The following is a 17,835-nucleotide window of genomic DNA, read 5'->3' as shown; positions in this document are numbered from 1 at the left end:
GTGTAGAGATTTTCTGTCATGTGGAGTCTGCACCACTCCACAGAGTCAGCAACATGGGTAGAATACCTTGCATTCTTGGTATAAATCCTACTTGGTCATGGTATATTATCCTGAAGATGATTTTCTGTAGTCTCTTTGCTAACATTTTATTTAAGATTTTTGAATCAATATTTATTTAGGGAGATTGGTTTATAATTTTCTTTCTCTATTTTTGTCCTGGTTTAAGTATCAGTACCATGTTTGTGCCATAAAAGGAATTTTGTAGGAGTCCTTCATTACCTATTTTTTCAAATAATTTATATAGTATTCAAGTTAATTGTTTTTAAATGTTTGGTAGAATTCACATGTAAATTCATCTGGTCCTGGAGATTTTTTTTTAGGGAGTTGATTAATAGATTGTTCTATTTATTTTTCTAAAATGGGAATATATAAGTAATTTATTTCCTCTTCTGTTAATCTGGACAATCTATGTTTTTGTAGACATTCTTTCATGTCATTTAGGTTATCAAATTTATTGGCATAAAGTTGGACAAAATAACTTCTAATTATTGCTCTAATTTCCTCTTCATTGATGGAAAGTTCTCCCTTTTCATTTTTGAGACTAACAATTTGATTTTCCTCTTACCTTTTTCTAATTAAATTAACTAAATCTATTTTGTTGTTTTTGATAAAACCAACTTTTAGCTTTATTTTACTTTCAATTTTATTAATCTCTCCTTATATTATTACAATTTCAAGTTTGATACTTTGATTGGGGTTCTTAATTTGTTCTTTTTCTAGCTTTTTTAGTTGCAATCCCAATTCATTGATTTTCTCTTTTTCTATTTTATTCAAGTAAGCATCTAGAGACAAATATAACACTTTAAACAATTTGTTTTTTCTAGGTTGTGGATGCTGTTAGTTTTATCCTTCAATATGAATCCAATCATGTATGGCCAATACTTATATGATTCCATATTACTTGAGAGAACAACTAAAAGGATTAGTACTCTTTGTCTAGTGGAATATAGTCATTGCCCAGATGAAATTGCTTTGCTTTTGACATTTTGCAATGACATCATTAAAATAATAATAAGCACTCCCCATTATATTATAGCATTCTTAGTACTTTCCATAATTAGGAAATTATGGAAATTATGATCACTTTGAGGAAGTCTTTTTATTTTAAGAAGTTATACATGAGAAAAACATATCTTGCATCTATTGGCTTCTCTTCACTCAGCTTACACACTCATCTCCTCTCCTCTAGACTATTGATTTATTTGCCTCAAATTTCATTCCATTTCATCTTCAAAACAGATGCCCAAATAGTATTCCTAAAGCCAAGTCTGAACATGCCCCACTCTTGGTTAAAAACAAAACAAAACAAACAAACAAACAAAAAAACTCCATTTGGCACCCTATCATTTCTAGTCAAAATTACAAAAATCTTTAACATTTAAAGTCTTTTCCATTCTAGGCCTAAACTACCCTTTGTAGAAGTATTGGACTATGTGACTGATTAACTTCTTTCCAATTCAGAGATTCTGTGATTACATAATTGTAGAACTCTCTGGCTCAATAACATGACTGCATTATATATGCTATACTCAAGTCAAACAGCTTTTCCTATTGTTTCTCATATACAACTTTCTCATTCTTGGTCATTTCCCTATATTGTCTGTTATGGTAGGAATATGCTCCTATCACATCTCTGTTAGAAAACCTCAATCTTCTTTCAAAGTCTGGCACAAATGCTACCTCCTACACAAGGCCTTTCCTGATTATCCTGCTTATAAATTTACCTTATTTGTTTAAGTGATTTGATAATTGGAGAGCTAAAAATCATTGATCTCAGACAAAGTCAAACTTAAAGATTGAATTGAGAGAGAAACTGACATTATATATGAATCATATTGTTTTAGATACATACCTGCATATATGTAAATGCATGTATGTATACATATATATGTAAATGTGTACTTGTATTATGTAGGTATATGCATGTGTGTATATAAACTTTATTTTGGGTTTAAGTTCATAAAAGTATTTTGGAGTATATATGAGGCACAAACAATCTATAGGACAAATTAAGGAAGAACATTTTCTAAATTTATTTTGTTTCCTTAAATTACTTTTTATATTTATTTAAAACAAAATACAAAATACAAAAAAACAATAGAAAAATAAAAACAAAAGAAAATTTAAAAAAAACAAAGCAAAGCATTATCATGTGCCTGGCAGAATATAAGATTAAAAATATGTAACCATAAAATTCCATTTCAAGATGGCATATATAATAATAGAAGACATTATATATTTGATTCCTTGTATGTTAATTTTTTGTTTTCTGGTGTGCAATTTTTACTTTATTTTTTTCCCTTTTCATTCTCCCCACCTCTCCTAAACAGGCTATAGTTAAACATGAATATATTTATACATACATACATACATACATACATGCATACATATATACATACACACATATACACACATATAGATATATTTATATACACACATGCATATACCTACATAATACAAGTACACATTTACATATATATGTATACATACATGCATTTACATATATGCAGGCATGTATCTAAAACAATATGGTTCATATATAATGTCAGTTTCTCTCTCGATTCAATCTTTAAGTTTGACTTTGTCTGAGGTCAATGATTTTTAGCCCTAATTTTTTCTTCTAATACATTCTTCTCTTGATGCTTGTTATATTATTTCTATATATCTCTTATTTCCTATCTCTGCTAACTCTCCTACTTTCATTCTATTCCTTGACTTGCAGAGGGCTTACTTAACTTCCTCCTATCCATCTATCCTTCCTTTATCTTCTCTCTCATTATTCCTTTCCTACTCTCTTTATCCTATTCCAATTAATGTACACACTCTATCCCATATCACAAATCTACATATCCTTCTATATTTCATATTATCTTATTCCCTCTTCTCTCTAATGCAGTTATTCTTTACTACCTCCCGTGTATATCACAATTAATATTTTTACTTTTTCCTAAATAATTTTGCTCTTTAGAATTAAATCATATTTGGCTCTCCCCCATTTTTTTCTTTTCTTTCTTTTCTTTTTTTTAGCTATTCAATTACTGAGGTCAATCTTGACATATGGTTTAAATTTCCATGTTAAAAAAATAATATGCCCTTGTTGAATCTCTTATAATTAAGCTTTGGTGGTGACTCTTATATATTAAATTTTCTATTCATTTCAGGAAGGATGAGCTAAGTCCTGAAAATCTGCAAATTCATTGAATATCAATTTTTTTCTGTTTAATAGTATGCTGAGTTTTGCTGAATATGCCATTTTAGATAACAGGCCTAATTCTTTTGATTGTTGATATATAACATTCCCAGACCAGTAGCCTTTTATGATAGCTGCTGATAAATCCTATTCTAATTATAGCTCTAGAATGTTTTAATTTTTTTTGTTTTTCTTGTAAATTTTTCTCTTTGATACAGAGGTTTCAAAAGTAACAAATAACATTCCTATGGGTTTTCTTTGTAAAATCTCCTTGAGGTGGTGTTTGGTGGATTTTTTTCTATTTTTACTTTCCCTTTTTGTTCTAATACTACAGGACAATGTTCTTTGATTATTTGTTGTATTATTTTTTCAATTTTTATTTTTTCTGGTCATGGCTTTCAGGTAGCCAATTATTCTTATGTATTCTCTTCTTGGTCTGTTCTCCAGATCTGTTGTTTTGCTTATAAGAAAGTGCACATTCTATTCTAATTTTTCATTATTTATATTATATAGATTTTATTATTTCCTGGTCTCTTATGGCTTCACTGGCTTTCCCCTCCCAATTCTAAATGTCAATTTTCTTCTTTAAGACTCTGTATCTCTTTTTCTAGTTGGTCAATTATTTTTCAAGATCTTATTGTTTTGCTTCAATTTTTAAAAGTTTTTTCCTAAATCTCTATCATTTGATTTTTGAATTCTTTTTTGACTTCTATAAATTCTTTCTAGGCAGGTACTTATTTCACATTGCTCTTTGTATTTCACTAAACTTCTCTAAATATGAATCCCACTTTTTCCTATTCCCATGGTAAGATTCTATGATTGGGTTCTTTCTTCTTTTGCCTGGTCATTTTTAAAAATTATAACTATTAGTTATAATTATATCCATATATAGAGAGATAATTAGTTTAATTAGTTACAATTTAATTATATAATACTAGTTATAATTAGCTTAATTATAACTATTAGTGTAAGTCCTTTAGGGTAGAAATAAGAGTTATTTCTACCTCAAATCAAGAACTCCACCCTTTTTTAAGTGCTGGAAGCCAATAGCATCCCTGCCCTACTGCTTCTATATGTACCAATTGTGCTGGTTCCTTCTAGTCTACAGCAACATGTCAGCAGCACAACAAACCTGGATTCCTAATCAACCCAGGTTGATTAAGACTTCCTGGATTTAGACATTCAAATAGCTACCCAGGGTTTCTAGCTTGCATTTGTGCAGAACTGCCCTGGAGGTGTTTACATTTCATACAGATTACACACTGGTCCTATATTCTTTATTTGCATTTTCTCTATTATCCCAGGAGAACCTCTGTTCTTCCCCAAATTATATTTGTTTTGTACCAGTCTATGCTTGCCCTGAAGCATGATTTTATTTTGTTTGGGGAGCAAATCTGGCGAACTAGAAATTTCCGCACGTTCTTTGCCATCTTCTCAGAATCCTCCAGATAACTCCTTAATTATCTTTTGTGTTCTGTGCCCTTCATTCAACCATGTGCAATTCACTATTCAACAACAATGTGCAATAAAATTTTATTGGTCACTAAGTCATTTGTCTTTTTTTTTTATATCTACAGATCTAAAAGAAATCTAGAGTCAGCCATGAAAAATCAAACATCAGTGACAGAGTTCATCCTTCTAGGACTAACAAAAGACCCAGAGTTCCAGGTTATAATTTTCCTTTTTCTGTTTCTTACCTACATATTAAGTGTGACTGGCAATCTGACCATCATCACTCTCACCTTGCTGGACTCTCACCTAAAGACTCCCATGTATTTTTTTCTCAGAAATTTCTCTTTCTTAGAAATATCATTTACATCTGTTTGCATACCTAGATTTCTGGTCAGTATAGTAACCAAGGACAATACAATTTCCTACAATTCTTGCATAACCCAAGTGTTTTTTTTAATCCTCCTTGGTGCAACAGAATTTTTTCTTCTGGCTGCCATGTCCTATGATCGCTATGTGGCCATCTGCAAACCCCTACACTACATGACCATAATGAGACCCAAAGTATGTAGCCAGCTTATAATCAGCTCTTGGCTGGCAGGTTTTCTCATTATCTTTCCACCAGTCATCATGGGACTCCAACTAGATTTCTGTGATTCCAATGTCATTGATCACTTCACCTGTGACTCTTCTCCCATGCTGATGATTGCTTGCACAGACACCAAAGTCTTAGAAGTCATGAGTTTTTGCTTAGCTTTATTCACACTCATAGTGACTTTGGCATTAGTGATACTCTCCTATGCATTCATCCTCCAAACTATTCTGAGAATTCCCTCTGCCCAACAAAGGAAAAAGGCTTTTTCCACTTGTTCCTCCCACATGATTGTTGTCTCCATTTCTTATGGGAGTTGCATCTTCATGTATGTCAAACCCTCAGCAAAGGAAGAAGTAGCTTTAAATAAAGGGGTAGCAGTGTTGAATACTTCTGTTGCCCCCATGCTAAACCCATTCATTTACACTCTAAGGAACCAGCAAGTGAAGCAAGCCTTTAAGGATGTGATCAGAAGTATCTTTTCCCCTAAATAAATGGTAATTTTAATGAAATTCTTAACTAAAAGCAAAAGAAACACTCTTTTTAATTGAAGCTTTTTATTTTTCAAAGCATGTGGCATGATAATTCTTTGACATTAAATCTTACAAAACCCTGTGTTAAAATTCCCCTTCCCCCATTTTGCTACTCCTCCCCTAGACGGGAAATAGTCCAATATATATTAAACATAGTAGCAATATGTGTTAAGTCCAATATATGCATACATATTTAAATAATTGTCTTGATGTACAAGAAAAATCAAATCAGAGTGGAAAAAATGAGAAAGAAAATAAAATGCAAGCAAACAATAACAGAAAGAGGGGAAAATGCTATGTTGAGAATCATACTCAATTTTAACAGTTCTCTCTCTGACTGTAGATGACTCTCTTCTTCTCAAGATCACTGGAATTAGTCTGAATCGCCTCATTGTTGAAAAGAGCTATGTTCATCATAACTGATCATTGTATAATCTTGTTGTTGCTGTGTACAATGATCTCCTGGCTCTGCTCATTTCATTTAGCATCAGTCCAAGTATATCTCTCCAAGCCTCTCTGAAATCATCCTGCTCATCATTTCTCACAGAACAATAATATTCCATAACATTCATAGATCATAACTTATTCAGCCATTCTCCAATTGATGGGCATCCACTCAGTTTCCAGTTTCTTGCTAGTACAAAAAGATCTGCCACAAACATTTTTGCACATGTGTGTGATATTCTCTTCTTTTATATATCGATTGTTCTCTCTAAGAGCAGGTTTCTTGGGGAGGTTTCTGGAGGCAGCCTTAGTTTGGTTCAGAGTAATAATCACTGCAAATGCAACCAGGTGTTAAAGTAATTCTTTATTGTTTCTTCCAAAATAGCCCAGTTAGCTTTCTTTGGTTCCAAGAGCTCTTGTTGCTAGCTTCAGCCTCTCTCTGAATCTTGGTTCTTCCTGACTGCAGATTAGCTTCTCAATTTCCTGAACTGAACTCTCACTCTGTCAATCTTCTGAAGTGACTTCTGGCTCTAGTTCAACTCCGACTCGTGGCTTCTTCTGAACTGACTCTGACTGACTGACTGAAGTTCTTTTTATGGTCGGTGTAAAAGGTTGACTCCTCCTCCGAGAGTGGAATTATGGGAGGTGTGAATTCACAAAGTTACAAAGTTAACTTTATGTATCTCCTGTACTTGTGAACTCCAATGTGTGAGCTCTAATGTGTAAACTCTTAAAGGTGCAAACCCAAGCACACAAACATTGCTTCCATCAATTCCACTTAGTACCTTGTTTCAAGTTCTGGCCCATAACATCTGCTTGCAGGATCAGATCAATCATACTGAACCATGCCAAATTAGATAATTTTTGTCTCTATCAATTCTAATAACTTAACACTTTGTAAGGATTCCTACACATGTGGATCCCATTCCCTCCTTTAAGATTTCTTTGGAATATAAGTCCAGTAGAAACACTGCTGGATCAAAGGATATGTGAAGTTTAATAGCCCTTTAGGTAAAATTCTAAATTGCTCTGCAGAATGGTTGGATCCTTTTTACAATTCAAACCAACAGTATATTAGTGTTCCAGTTTTCCCACATCCTCTCCAACATTCATCATTAACTTTTCCTGTCATCTTAGTCAAACTGAGAGGTGAGGTGGCATCTCAGAGTTATGTTAATTTGCATTTTTCTAATCAATAATGATCTAGACCAATTGATAAATGGTCAAAGGATATGAACAGACAATTTTCAGATGAAGAAATTGAAACTATTTCCACTCATATGAAATAGTATTCCAAATCACTATTGATCAGAGAAATGCAAATTAAGACAACTCTGAGATACCACTACACACCTGTCAGATTGATTAAGATGACAGGAAAAAATAATGATGAATGTTGGAGAGGATGTGGGAAAACTGGGACACTAATATGCTGTTGGTTTGAATTGTAAAAAGGATCCAACCATTCTGCAGAGCAATCTGGAATTATGCCCAAAAAGTTATCAAACTGTGCATATCCTTTGATCCAGCAGTGCTACTACTGGGCTTATACCCCAAAGAGATACTAAAGAAGGGAAAGAGACCTGTATGTGCCAAAATGTTTGCAGTAGCCCTTTTTGTAATGGCTAGAAACTGGAAAACAAATGAATAACTATCAATTGGAGAATGGTTGGGTAAATTGTGGTATGTGAATGTTATGGAATTTTATTATTCTGTAAGAAATGACCAGCAGGATGAATACAGAGAGGTTTGGAGAGACTTACATGAATTGATGCTAAGTGAAATGAGCAGAACCAGGAGATCATTATATACTTCAACAATGATACTGTATGAGAATGTATTCTGATGGAAGTGGATTTCTTCGACAAAGAGATGATCTAATTCAATTCCAGTTGATCAATGATGGACAGAAGCAGGTACACCCAAAGAAAGAACACTGGGAAATGAGTATAAACTGTTTGCATTTTTATTTTTCTTTTCAGGTTATTTTTACATTCTGAATCCAATTCTTCCCGTGCAACAAAAGAACTGTTCAGTTCTGCACACATATGTTATATCTAGGATATACTATAACATATTTAACATGTATAAGACTGCTTGCCATCTAGAGGAGGGGGTGGAGGGAGGGAAGGGAAAAGTCAGGACAGAAGTGAGTGCAAGGGATAATGTTATAAAAAATTACCCAGGCATATGTTATGTCAATAAAAAGTTACAATTTTAAAAAAAATGATTTAGGGCACCTTTGCATATGACTAGAATGGTTTCAATTTCTTCATCTGACAACTATTTGTTCATATCCTTTGACCATTTATCAAGGAGAATGGCTTGAATTCTAACTAATTTGAGTCAATTTTCTATATATTTTATAAATGACCTTTATTAGAACCTTTGAATGTAAAAATGTGTTCTGAGGTTATTGCTTCCTTTCTAATCTTGTCTGCATTTCTTTTGTTTGTACAACTTTTTAATTTAATATAATCAAAATTATCTATTTTGTGATCAATAATGATCTCCAGTTCTTCTTTGGTCACAAATTCCTTCCTCCTCTACATATCTGAGTGATAAACTATTATATTTTCATTCAATTTGTTTATAATATCATTCTTTGTGTCTAGATGATGAATTTATTTTGACCTTATCTTGGTATACAGTGTTAACTGTGTGTCAATACCAAATTTCTGCCGTGCTAATTTCCATTTTTCCCAGCAGTGAGTTCTTATCCCAAAAGCTCAGATCTTTGGGTTTATCAAACACTAGTAGTAATTAGCCATTGACTATTTTTCCACATTAATTTAAGTGAAATTTCTCTTTGGATCTCTTTCTGCTGGACTTTGGTGGTAATATATAAAAATACTTGTGATTTGTGTGGATTTATTTTGTATCCTGCAACTTTGCTAAAGTTGTGGAGTGTTTCTAGTAGTTTTTAGTTGATTCTTTAGGGTTCTCTAAGTATACCATCATATCATCTGCAAAGAGTGATAATTTGGTTTCCTTATGACCTATTCTAATTCCTTTAATCTTTTTCTCCTCTCTTATTGCTAAAGCTAATATTTCTTATACAATATTTAATAGCAACAGTGATAGGCAGCAGCCTTATTTTACCCCTGATTTCATTAGGAATGGTTTTAGTTTGTCCTCATTACATATGATGCTTGCTAATGGTTTTAAATAGATGCTACTAATCATTTTAAGGAAAAATCCACTTTGTTTCTATACTTTCTCATGTTTTAATAGAAATGTGTGTTAGATTTTATCAAATCCTTTTTCTGCATCTATTGAGATGAGCATATGGTTGCACAAGGAAATCTTAAAAAAATAACAGAGGACCTCCAGACATTTCATAGTTCTATTTTTCCTTGTTCCCTTCTTCCCCTCATTACACTCATTTAAAGTTTTTCCTATTTCAGTCTCTATTTTAGTTCCTTCTTGTCATTTTCAGAATTAATAATCATTAAAAAGCTGTTTCTGACATAGGTGGTACAATTGTGAGACTTAGTCATCATCTAAATAAATCCCACCAACACCCTTTCATGATACTTTCTTGTGATTAGAAGTGTTGTTTATTTTAATGATGCTATTCCTGTAGACAATGATTTTTGGATTTCTTTTGGAGTTTTGCTTTCAAGGATCATGAGAAAATAAATCTCATTATCATAAAGGAGTGATCCTTTTCTTCTCAGACAATATTTTTCCATTTTTCTACAATTTGTAGTTATTTTTAAAATTCTCCCTCAAATAACTAGTCTTTGCTAATATTCAAGAAATCCAAAAGATATCTATGAGATAGATTGAGTAAGACAAATTAAAAGTGTGAGTTAGAGATTAAAGACAGGGTCAATTATGAATCTTGTTTTTTAGAAATTTATTTTTATTAGTCTCTTCATTACATGTTTATATTGTATCCTCATCTCTACTTTTTTGGGGGATAAGTGGTCATTCCTAAGTAACATCCAGCAATTAACAATGTCTTATTTCTAATAGTATCTTACCATTGTTTTGTATATTCTTGTTGTTGTATTTCTACATTATTCCCCTTTCTGCATTTTAAATTATTATAAGGATAGATTTATATCCCCAGCATCTAACGAACACCAGGCGCCTAGTACTCACTTCATAAATATTTTGCTCATAGATCCATGCCTTTGGTGTCCCACTTCCATCAGTCTGATTAAAACCTTTATTACCTGTTATTTGGTCTTTTGTTCAGTTTTTTTTTTCATTCTTTTTTCATTTGTTCACAATGCTTCCAGAATAATTTCTCCATTACAAAGTTTTGATTACATCATTCCTTAATAAAACATCTAGCAAAATTCCACTTCTTACTGAAATACAAATTCCTTAGCCTGTTCTTTCAGAATATCCATTGTGAACTTTTCCATTCCCTTATTAAATATTACTCACCTTCATATATTCTACTCAAACATGATTGCCCAATCTAATTTCTTTCAGTCCTTTCTAAGCTTTTTGATTCCCTTTGTCCCATTATTCAGACACCTGAGGAAACTCTTTTAATATTAAGATTTTAACTCATTCAATAGCATTTCCCCAAAAGTGAAGAGGGTAGAAAAGAAAGATACTCAATGTACAAAGTGAATCAGGTATAAGATTGATTTATTTCTTCACACACAAGAAATGTTACTTTCCAAACACTCTGAAGCATATGATAAAATATTTTTAAAGAAATAGCCACTAAAAAGATATTAAAATTTTTTTTAAAAATAAATAAATAAATAAATTTAAAAAGAAAAAAAAGAAATAGCCACAATAACAAAATTTCTATTCTACTCTTCTGAAAGACAGATACTTACAAATGTTAATGACACATTTTATGGGCCAGCTAAATAGGGATATTACATTTCACTTCAATTCTGCTCTTTTCAAATATTTTCTTCTAGCTTTTTTTTCTGTATTTTTTCTCACAAGCTAGAGGCTTGGATCTTCAACTCCAAGAAACACTGTTAGAATAAACCATTTTGTATACCTCAATAAGAGTCATTTCAAGACTCTCAGTCTCTTACACACACAAATGATCTCCAATTCTAGAACTGTCTGTCTGAGAAACACGATTTCATTAGCTGGGATAAGGCAAAAAATAAACTAACAAACAAATGAAAAATAGAAGCAGCAGCCATAGACTCAAATCTCAGGTTTGATTAGCTTAGCTTAGCCCTTTATTTTTTACTGAGTATTCATGTCTGCCATATTGTTCTAGAAACGAAAATAAAGAAGTAGAACTTTATTATAATGTGGAGAATGAGTGAGGTATAAAGCTTTTGTAAAGGATGATACCAGGGTTGCACACTAAGGTGACAGGCAGAACACTGTTGCCTTTGATTGAAATGAGGAAGCTTATAAGAGAAGTACGTTTTGAGAGAAAAGATAATGAATTCTCTTTTGAGTAATATGAACTAAATCAGATTCCTCTGAAACCCTGCCTTTTACAGAGAGAGCAAATAGGTTATATGTTTTTATTGTTTTATTTAGTTTTGTTTGACTCTTTGTGACCACAAAGAAGATAATATACTAATATTGTCCATGGGGTTTTCTTGGCAAAGATATTAAAGGTGTTTTCCATTTGCTTTGCCAGTAGCTAAAGCAAACATAAGTCAAAAGACTGTTCTAGGATAACAGACTTTTAAGTGTATGGGATAAGATTTGAACTCAAGTCTTCATGAGGCTGGGCCAAGCACTCTATCCACTCAATCACATAACTACCCAGGCAACATATAATTTTCTTTTAGCTAGCATTTAGATGGGTTGGGAAGGTGAACCTTCCCTTCTAATTTGTTCCTGTATGCCAGTAAATGAATGCAGAGCAAGCTAAAAATAAGGATAACAAATAGTATATATCTCCCAAAGTTGTGAGAATAAAATGAGCTAAAGTTTTTTAAAGCTATGGGAATGGAATGTGCTATGTAGGCTAATTATTGCCAGCTTCATCATCATCATCATCCATCATCATCATAATCATCATTATCATCATCATCATGTTACCCTTGAGAAAATAATCACTTGATCCAACTGACTCTTCCCACTTCAATGCCATTTCCAAAGATTCCCTAACAAATTTGGATCTCGCTCTACCTCCATTTCATCAATGTTAATCATTTTTAGAGCCCTATGACCTCATTTGCATTTCCCCTTTAAAAGTTGTTAAATATTAATTTTCCTATTTTTTGTCAACATTTCCAGTTTTTTTGGCCACCACAAAAAGAAATGCTAAGATACTTTTGCACATGTGAGTCCTTTCCCATTTTTAGTGATCTATTTGGGATACAGTCCTAGTAGCAATACCAATTGCTAGATCAAAGGGAATGCCTAATTTGTTTGTTCTTTGAACATAGTTCCAAATTTCTCTCCCAAATGGTTAGATCACTTTACAACTCCACCAATATTTCTGGTTTTCCCATATCCTGTTCAAAGTTTACCATTTTCAATTTCTGTCATATTAGCCAATATACAATTGTTTTCATATCTATTTCTCTAATCAGTAGTAATTTAGAACATTTTTGTATGAATATAGGTAGTTTTAATTTATTAATTTCAAAACTTCTTGTTGGAGAATGTTTTCTATTCTTATATATTTTACTCAGTTCTCTGTATAGATATTTTTTTTATTATAACTTTTTATTGACACAACCCATGCCTGGATAATTTTTTACATTATCCCTTGTGCTCACCTCTGTTCCAATTTTTCCCCACTCTCCCTCCACCCCCTCCCCCAGATGGCAAATAGTCCTATATATGTTAAATATGTCACAAGTATATCCTAGATACAATATATGTGTGCCGAACCAAACAGTTCTCTTGTTGCACAGGAAGAATTGGATTCAGAAGGTAAAAATAACCTGGGAAGAAAAACCAAAATGCAAAGAATTTACATTCATTTCCCAATGTTCTTTCTTTGGGTGTAGCTACTTCTGTCCATCATTGATCAATTGAAACTGAGTTAGATCTCTTTGTCAAAGAAATCCACTTCCATCAGAATACATCCTCATACAGTATCGTTGTTGAAGTGTAAAGTGATCTCCTGTTTCTGCTCATTTCACTTAGTATCAGTTCATGTAAGTCTCCCCAAGGCTTTCTGTGTTCCTCCTGCTGGCCATTTCTTATAGAACAATAATATTCCATAACATTCATATAACCACAATTTACTCAACCATTCTTCAATTGATGGGCATCCATTCATTTTCTAATTTTTAGCTACTACAAACAGGGCTGCCACAAACATTTTGGCACATGCAGGTCCCTTCCCCTTCTTTAGTATCTCTTTGGCATAAGCCTGGTAGTGACACTGCTGGATCAAAGGGTATGCACAGTTTGACAACTTTTTGGGTTGGATTTCTTCACAACTCCACCAACAATGTATCAGTGTCCCAGTTTTCCCGCATTCCCTCCAACATTCATCATTATTTTTTCCTGTCATCTTAGCCAATCTGACAGGTGTGTAGTGGTATCTCAGAGTTGTCTTAATTTGCATTTCTCTGATTATTAATGACTTGGAGCGTCTTTTCATATGGCTAGAAACGGTTTCAATTTCATCATCTGAAATTTGTCTGCCAAAATGTGGTGATCTTCTTCCCAAATGCAGCCAGGTGATAAAAGTTCAGATCTTTTATTGTCTCTAATATAGCTAAGTTAGCTTAGAGGTCTATCTCTCTGCTTGGTTCCAAGAGCTCTTGCAGTTTTGTCCTTTGCTTCTGCCTCTGCTTTCTTCAGCCTTCAATCCAGCTCCAAGTTGAATCTGCCTTGCCTCCGAGAGAGGGCTTCTGGCTCTCAATCTCCCAAAGTGCTCTGTGTCTGCACCAAAGTTCTCCTCTCCAATCCAGCTGAACTCTTTTCTGCCACCAGCCACTCAAGTGGAAAATATTCTGGACTAGATCTCTCTTCACTGGCCTTATATCTGACTCTTCTGAGAGAATGAGATTATGAGTTTTCTCTCATAGTGCTCTCTGGCCCTAAGAGCTTTAAGGGAGGTGTGAATTCACAAAGGTACAAAGTTTACTTTGTGAATCTGGCATACTTGTGAACTCCGATGAGTAAAGGTGTTAACACAAGCATTGTACTAATTAGTTCTACTTAGTACCTTGTTTCAGGTTCTGGCCCAAAACATCTTCTTGTAAGATCAGATCAACTCTAATTAGTTAGCAGTTTGTAAAGATTCCAACATCTCCCCCTTTCTCTTGTTTTAGAACATAGGGTGGTCATGACCTCCCTGAGTTCTCAAGGAGGTGAGAACCCTCCAAAAAAGGTGATCACGCCTTCCCTGACACCTCAGGAAGGGAGATGAAAACACCAAAGGAAATAGGAAGTCAAATCAGATTAGCAGGTTTCTGAAGGGGCTCACTTGAAACAGATACACATAAATCCATCATTTTACCATTTATCAATTGGAAAATAGCTTGATTTCTTGTAAATTAGAGTCAATTCTCTATATGTTTTGGAAATGAGGCCTTTATCAGAACCATTAACTGTGAAAATGTTTTCCCAGTTTGTTGCTTCCTTCTAATCTTGTTTGCATTAGTTTTGTTTGTACAAAGGCTTTTTAATTTGATGTAATCAAAATTTTCTATTTTGTGATCAATAATGATCTCTAGTTCATCTTTGGTTACAAATTTCTTTTTCCTCCACACGTCTGAAAGATAAAGTCTCCTATGTTCCTTTAATTTATTTATAATCTTGTTTTTTTATGCCTAAATGATAGACCAATTTTGATCTTATCTTGGTATGTGGTATTGTGTGGAATTAATTTCTGCCCTACTAATTTCCAGTTATCTCAGCAGTTTTTGTCAAATAATGAATTATTATCCCAAAAGTAAGGATCTTTGGGTGTGTCAAACACTAGATTGTTATAGTTGACTGTTTTGTCTTGTGAACCTATCCTATTCCACTGATCAACTAATCTATTTCTTAGCCAATACCAAATGGTTTTGGTGACTGCTGCTTTATAACATAGTTTTAGATCAGGTAGAGCTAGACCTGCTTCATTTGATTTTTTTTTTTCATTAATTCCCTTGAGATTCTCGTCCATTTGTTCTTCCATATGAATTTTGTTGCTGTTTTTTCTAGATCATTAAAATATTTTCTTGGGAGTCTGATTGGTATAGCCCTAAATAAATAGATTAGTTTAGGGAATATTGTCATCTTTATTTTATTCGCTTGGCCTATCCAAGAGCACTTAATATTTTTCCAATTATTTAAATCTGACTTTATTTGTGTGGAAAGTTTTTTTTTTTTTTAATAATTTTACTCATATAATTCCTGTCTTTCCTTTGGTAGATAGATTCCCAAATATTTTATATTATCGACAGTTATTTTGAATGGGATTTCTCTTTGTATCTCTTGCTGTTGGATTTTGTTGGTGATATATAAAAATGCTGAGCATTTATGGGGATTTATTTTGTATCCTGTGACTTTGGTAAAGTTGTGAATTATTTCTAATAGCTTTTTAGTAGAATCTCTAGGGTTCTCTAAGTATACCATCATATCATCTGCAAAGAGTGATAGTTTGGTTTCGTCATTGCCTACTCTATTTCCTTTAATTTCTTTCTCTCCTCTTATTGCCCAGACTAGCGTTTCTAATACAATATTGAATAATAATGGTGATAGTGGGCAACCTTGCTTCACTCCAGATCTTACTGGGAAAGGTTCCAGTTTTTCCCCCTTGCATATGATGCTTACTGACAGTTTTAAAGATATGTTCCTGACTATTTTAAGGAAAAGTCCATTTATTCCTATCCTCTCAAGTGTTTTTATTAGGAATGGATGTTGGATTTTATCAAATGCTTTTTCTGCATCTATTGAAATGATCTTATGGTTTTTGTTAGTTTGGTTATTGAGATAGTCAATTATGCTAATAGTTTTCCTAATATTGAACCAGCTCTGCATTCCTGATATAAATCCTACTTACTCATAGTGTATTATCCTGGGCATGATTTTCTATAATCTTTTTGCTAATATTTTATTTAAGATTTTAGTGTCAATATTCATTAGGAATATTGGTCTATAATTGTCTTTCTCTGTTTTCAGCCTACCTGATTTAGGTATCAGTACCATGTCTGTTTCATAAAAGGAATTTGGTAGGACTCCTTCAATCCTTATTTTTTCAAATAATTTATATAACATTGGAGTTAATTGTTCTTTAAATATTTGGTAGCATTCACATGTAAATCCATCTGATCATGGAGATTTTTTTCTTAGGGAGTTAGTTAATAGCTTGTTCTATTTCTTTTTCTAAAATGGGACTATTTAGTCTATTTACTTCTTCCTCTGTTAATCTGGGCAAGCTATATTTTTGAAGATATTCTTTCATTTCATTTAAGTCATTGAATTTATTGGCATAAAGTTGGGCAAAGTAACTCCTAATTATTGCTCCAATTTCCTCATCATTATGGCGAGTTCTCCCTTTTCATTTTTAAGACTAACAATTTGATTTTCCTCTTTCCTTTTTTTTTTTAAATCAGATTTACTAAGGGTTTGTCTATTTTGTTGCTTTTTCATAGAGCCAAATCTTAGTTCTATTAAATAATTCAATAGGTTTTTGTTTTTTTTTTACTTTCAATTTTATTGATCTTTTATTTTTAGAATTTCAAGTTTAGTATTTGATTGGGGGGGGGGTGTTCATTTGTTCCTTTTCTAGCATTTTTGGTTGCAAGCCTAATTCATTGACATTCTCTTTCTCTATTTTATGCAAGTAGGCCTCTAGAGATATGAAATTTCCCCTTATTACAACTTTGGCTGCATCCTACACATTTTGGTATGATGTCTCACTATTGTCATTTTCTTGGGTGAAATTATTAATTATGTCTATGATTTGCTGTTTCACCCAATTATTTTTTAGTATGAGATTATTTAGTGTCCAGTTATTTTTTGGTCTATTTTCCCCTGGCTTTTTGTTGAATGTAATTTTCATTGCATTGTGATCTGAAAAGGATGCATTTAAACTGCATTTGAGTTTGAGGTTTTTATGTCCTAATATATGGTCATTTTTTTGTATAGGTTGCATGAACTGCTGAGAAGAAAGTGTACTCCTTTCTGTCTCCGTTTACTTTTCTCCAGAGATCTATCATATTTAACTTTTCTAGTTTTCTATTTACCTCTTTGACGTCTTTCTTATTTATTTTGTGGTTTGATTTATCTAATTCTGAGAGTGCAAGGTTGAGATCTCCCACTATTATAGTTTTGCTGTCTATTTCTTATTGCAGCTCTCTTAATTTCTCTTTTAAGAATTTAGATGCTACACCACTTGGTGCATATATGTTTAATATTGATATTGCTTATTTATCTATGCTAGCCTTTAGCAAGATATAGTGCCCTTCCTTATCTCTTTTAATTAGATCATTTTTTTGCTTTTGCTTGATCTGAGATCAGGATGGCTACCCCTGCTTTTTTTACTTCACCTAAAGTATAGTAGATTCTGCTCCAACCTTTTATCTTTACTCTGTATGTATTTCCCTGCTTCAGGTGTGTTTCCTGTAAACAACATATTGTAGGATTCTGGCTTTTAATCCATTCTCTAACCACTTCCTCTTTATGGGGGAGTTTACCCCATTCACATTTATGTTTAA

General features: G+C 32.9%; 1 protein-coding gene across 2 annotated transcripts; it reads left to right on the top strand.

The window, feature by feature from the left end:
- The first annotated feature begins 4,852 nt into the window (after positions 1–4,852).
- LOC127538370 (olfactory receptor 6C76-like) lies at positions 4,853–17,835 on the top strand. 2 transcript variants are annotated; one of them, XM_051962107.1, is made up of 2 exons: positions 4,853–5,765; positions 15,724–17,835. In XM_051962107.1, exons 1-2 carry the CDS (start codon positions 4,853–4,855, stop codon positions 16,110–16,112), a joined length of 1,302 nt encoding a protein of 433 aa, XP_051818067.1. In that variant the 3' UTR covers positions 16,113–17,835. The 2 variants fall into 2 exon arrangements, with proteins under 2 accessions (XP_051818067.1, XP_051818068.1); XM_051962108.1 differs by lacking the exon at positions 15,724–17,835 and adding an exon at positions 10,030–10,055.

This window comes from Antechinus flavipes, chromosome 5 (genome assembly GCF_016432865.1).
Source record: "Antechinus flavipes isolate AdamAnt ecotype Samford, QLD, Australia chromosome 5, AdamAnt_v2, whole genome shotgun sequence".
Lineage (NCBI taxonomy): Eukaryota > Metazoa > Chordata > Mammalia > Dasyuromorphia > Dasyuridae > Antechinus > Antechinus flavipes.
Note: the sequence above shows the minus strand (reverse complement) of the source record. Positions and strands in the feature narration are given on the sequence as shown.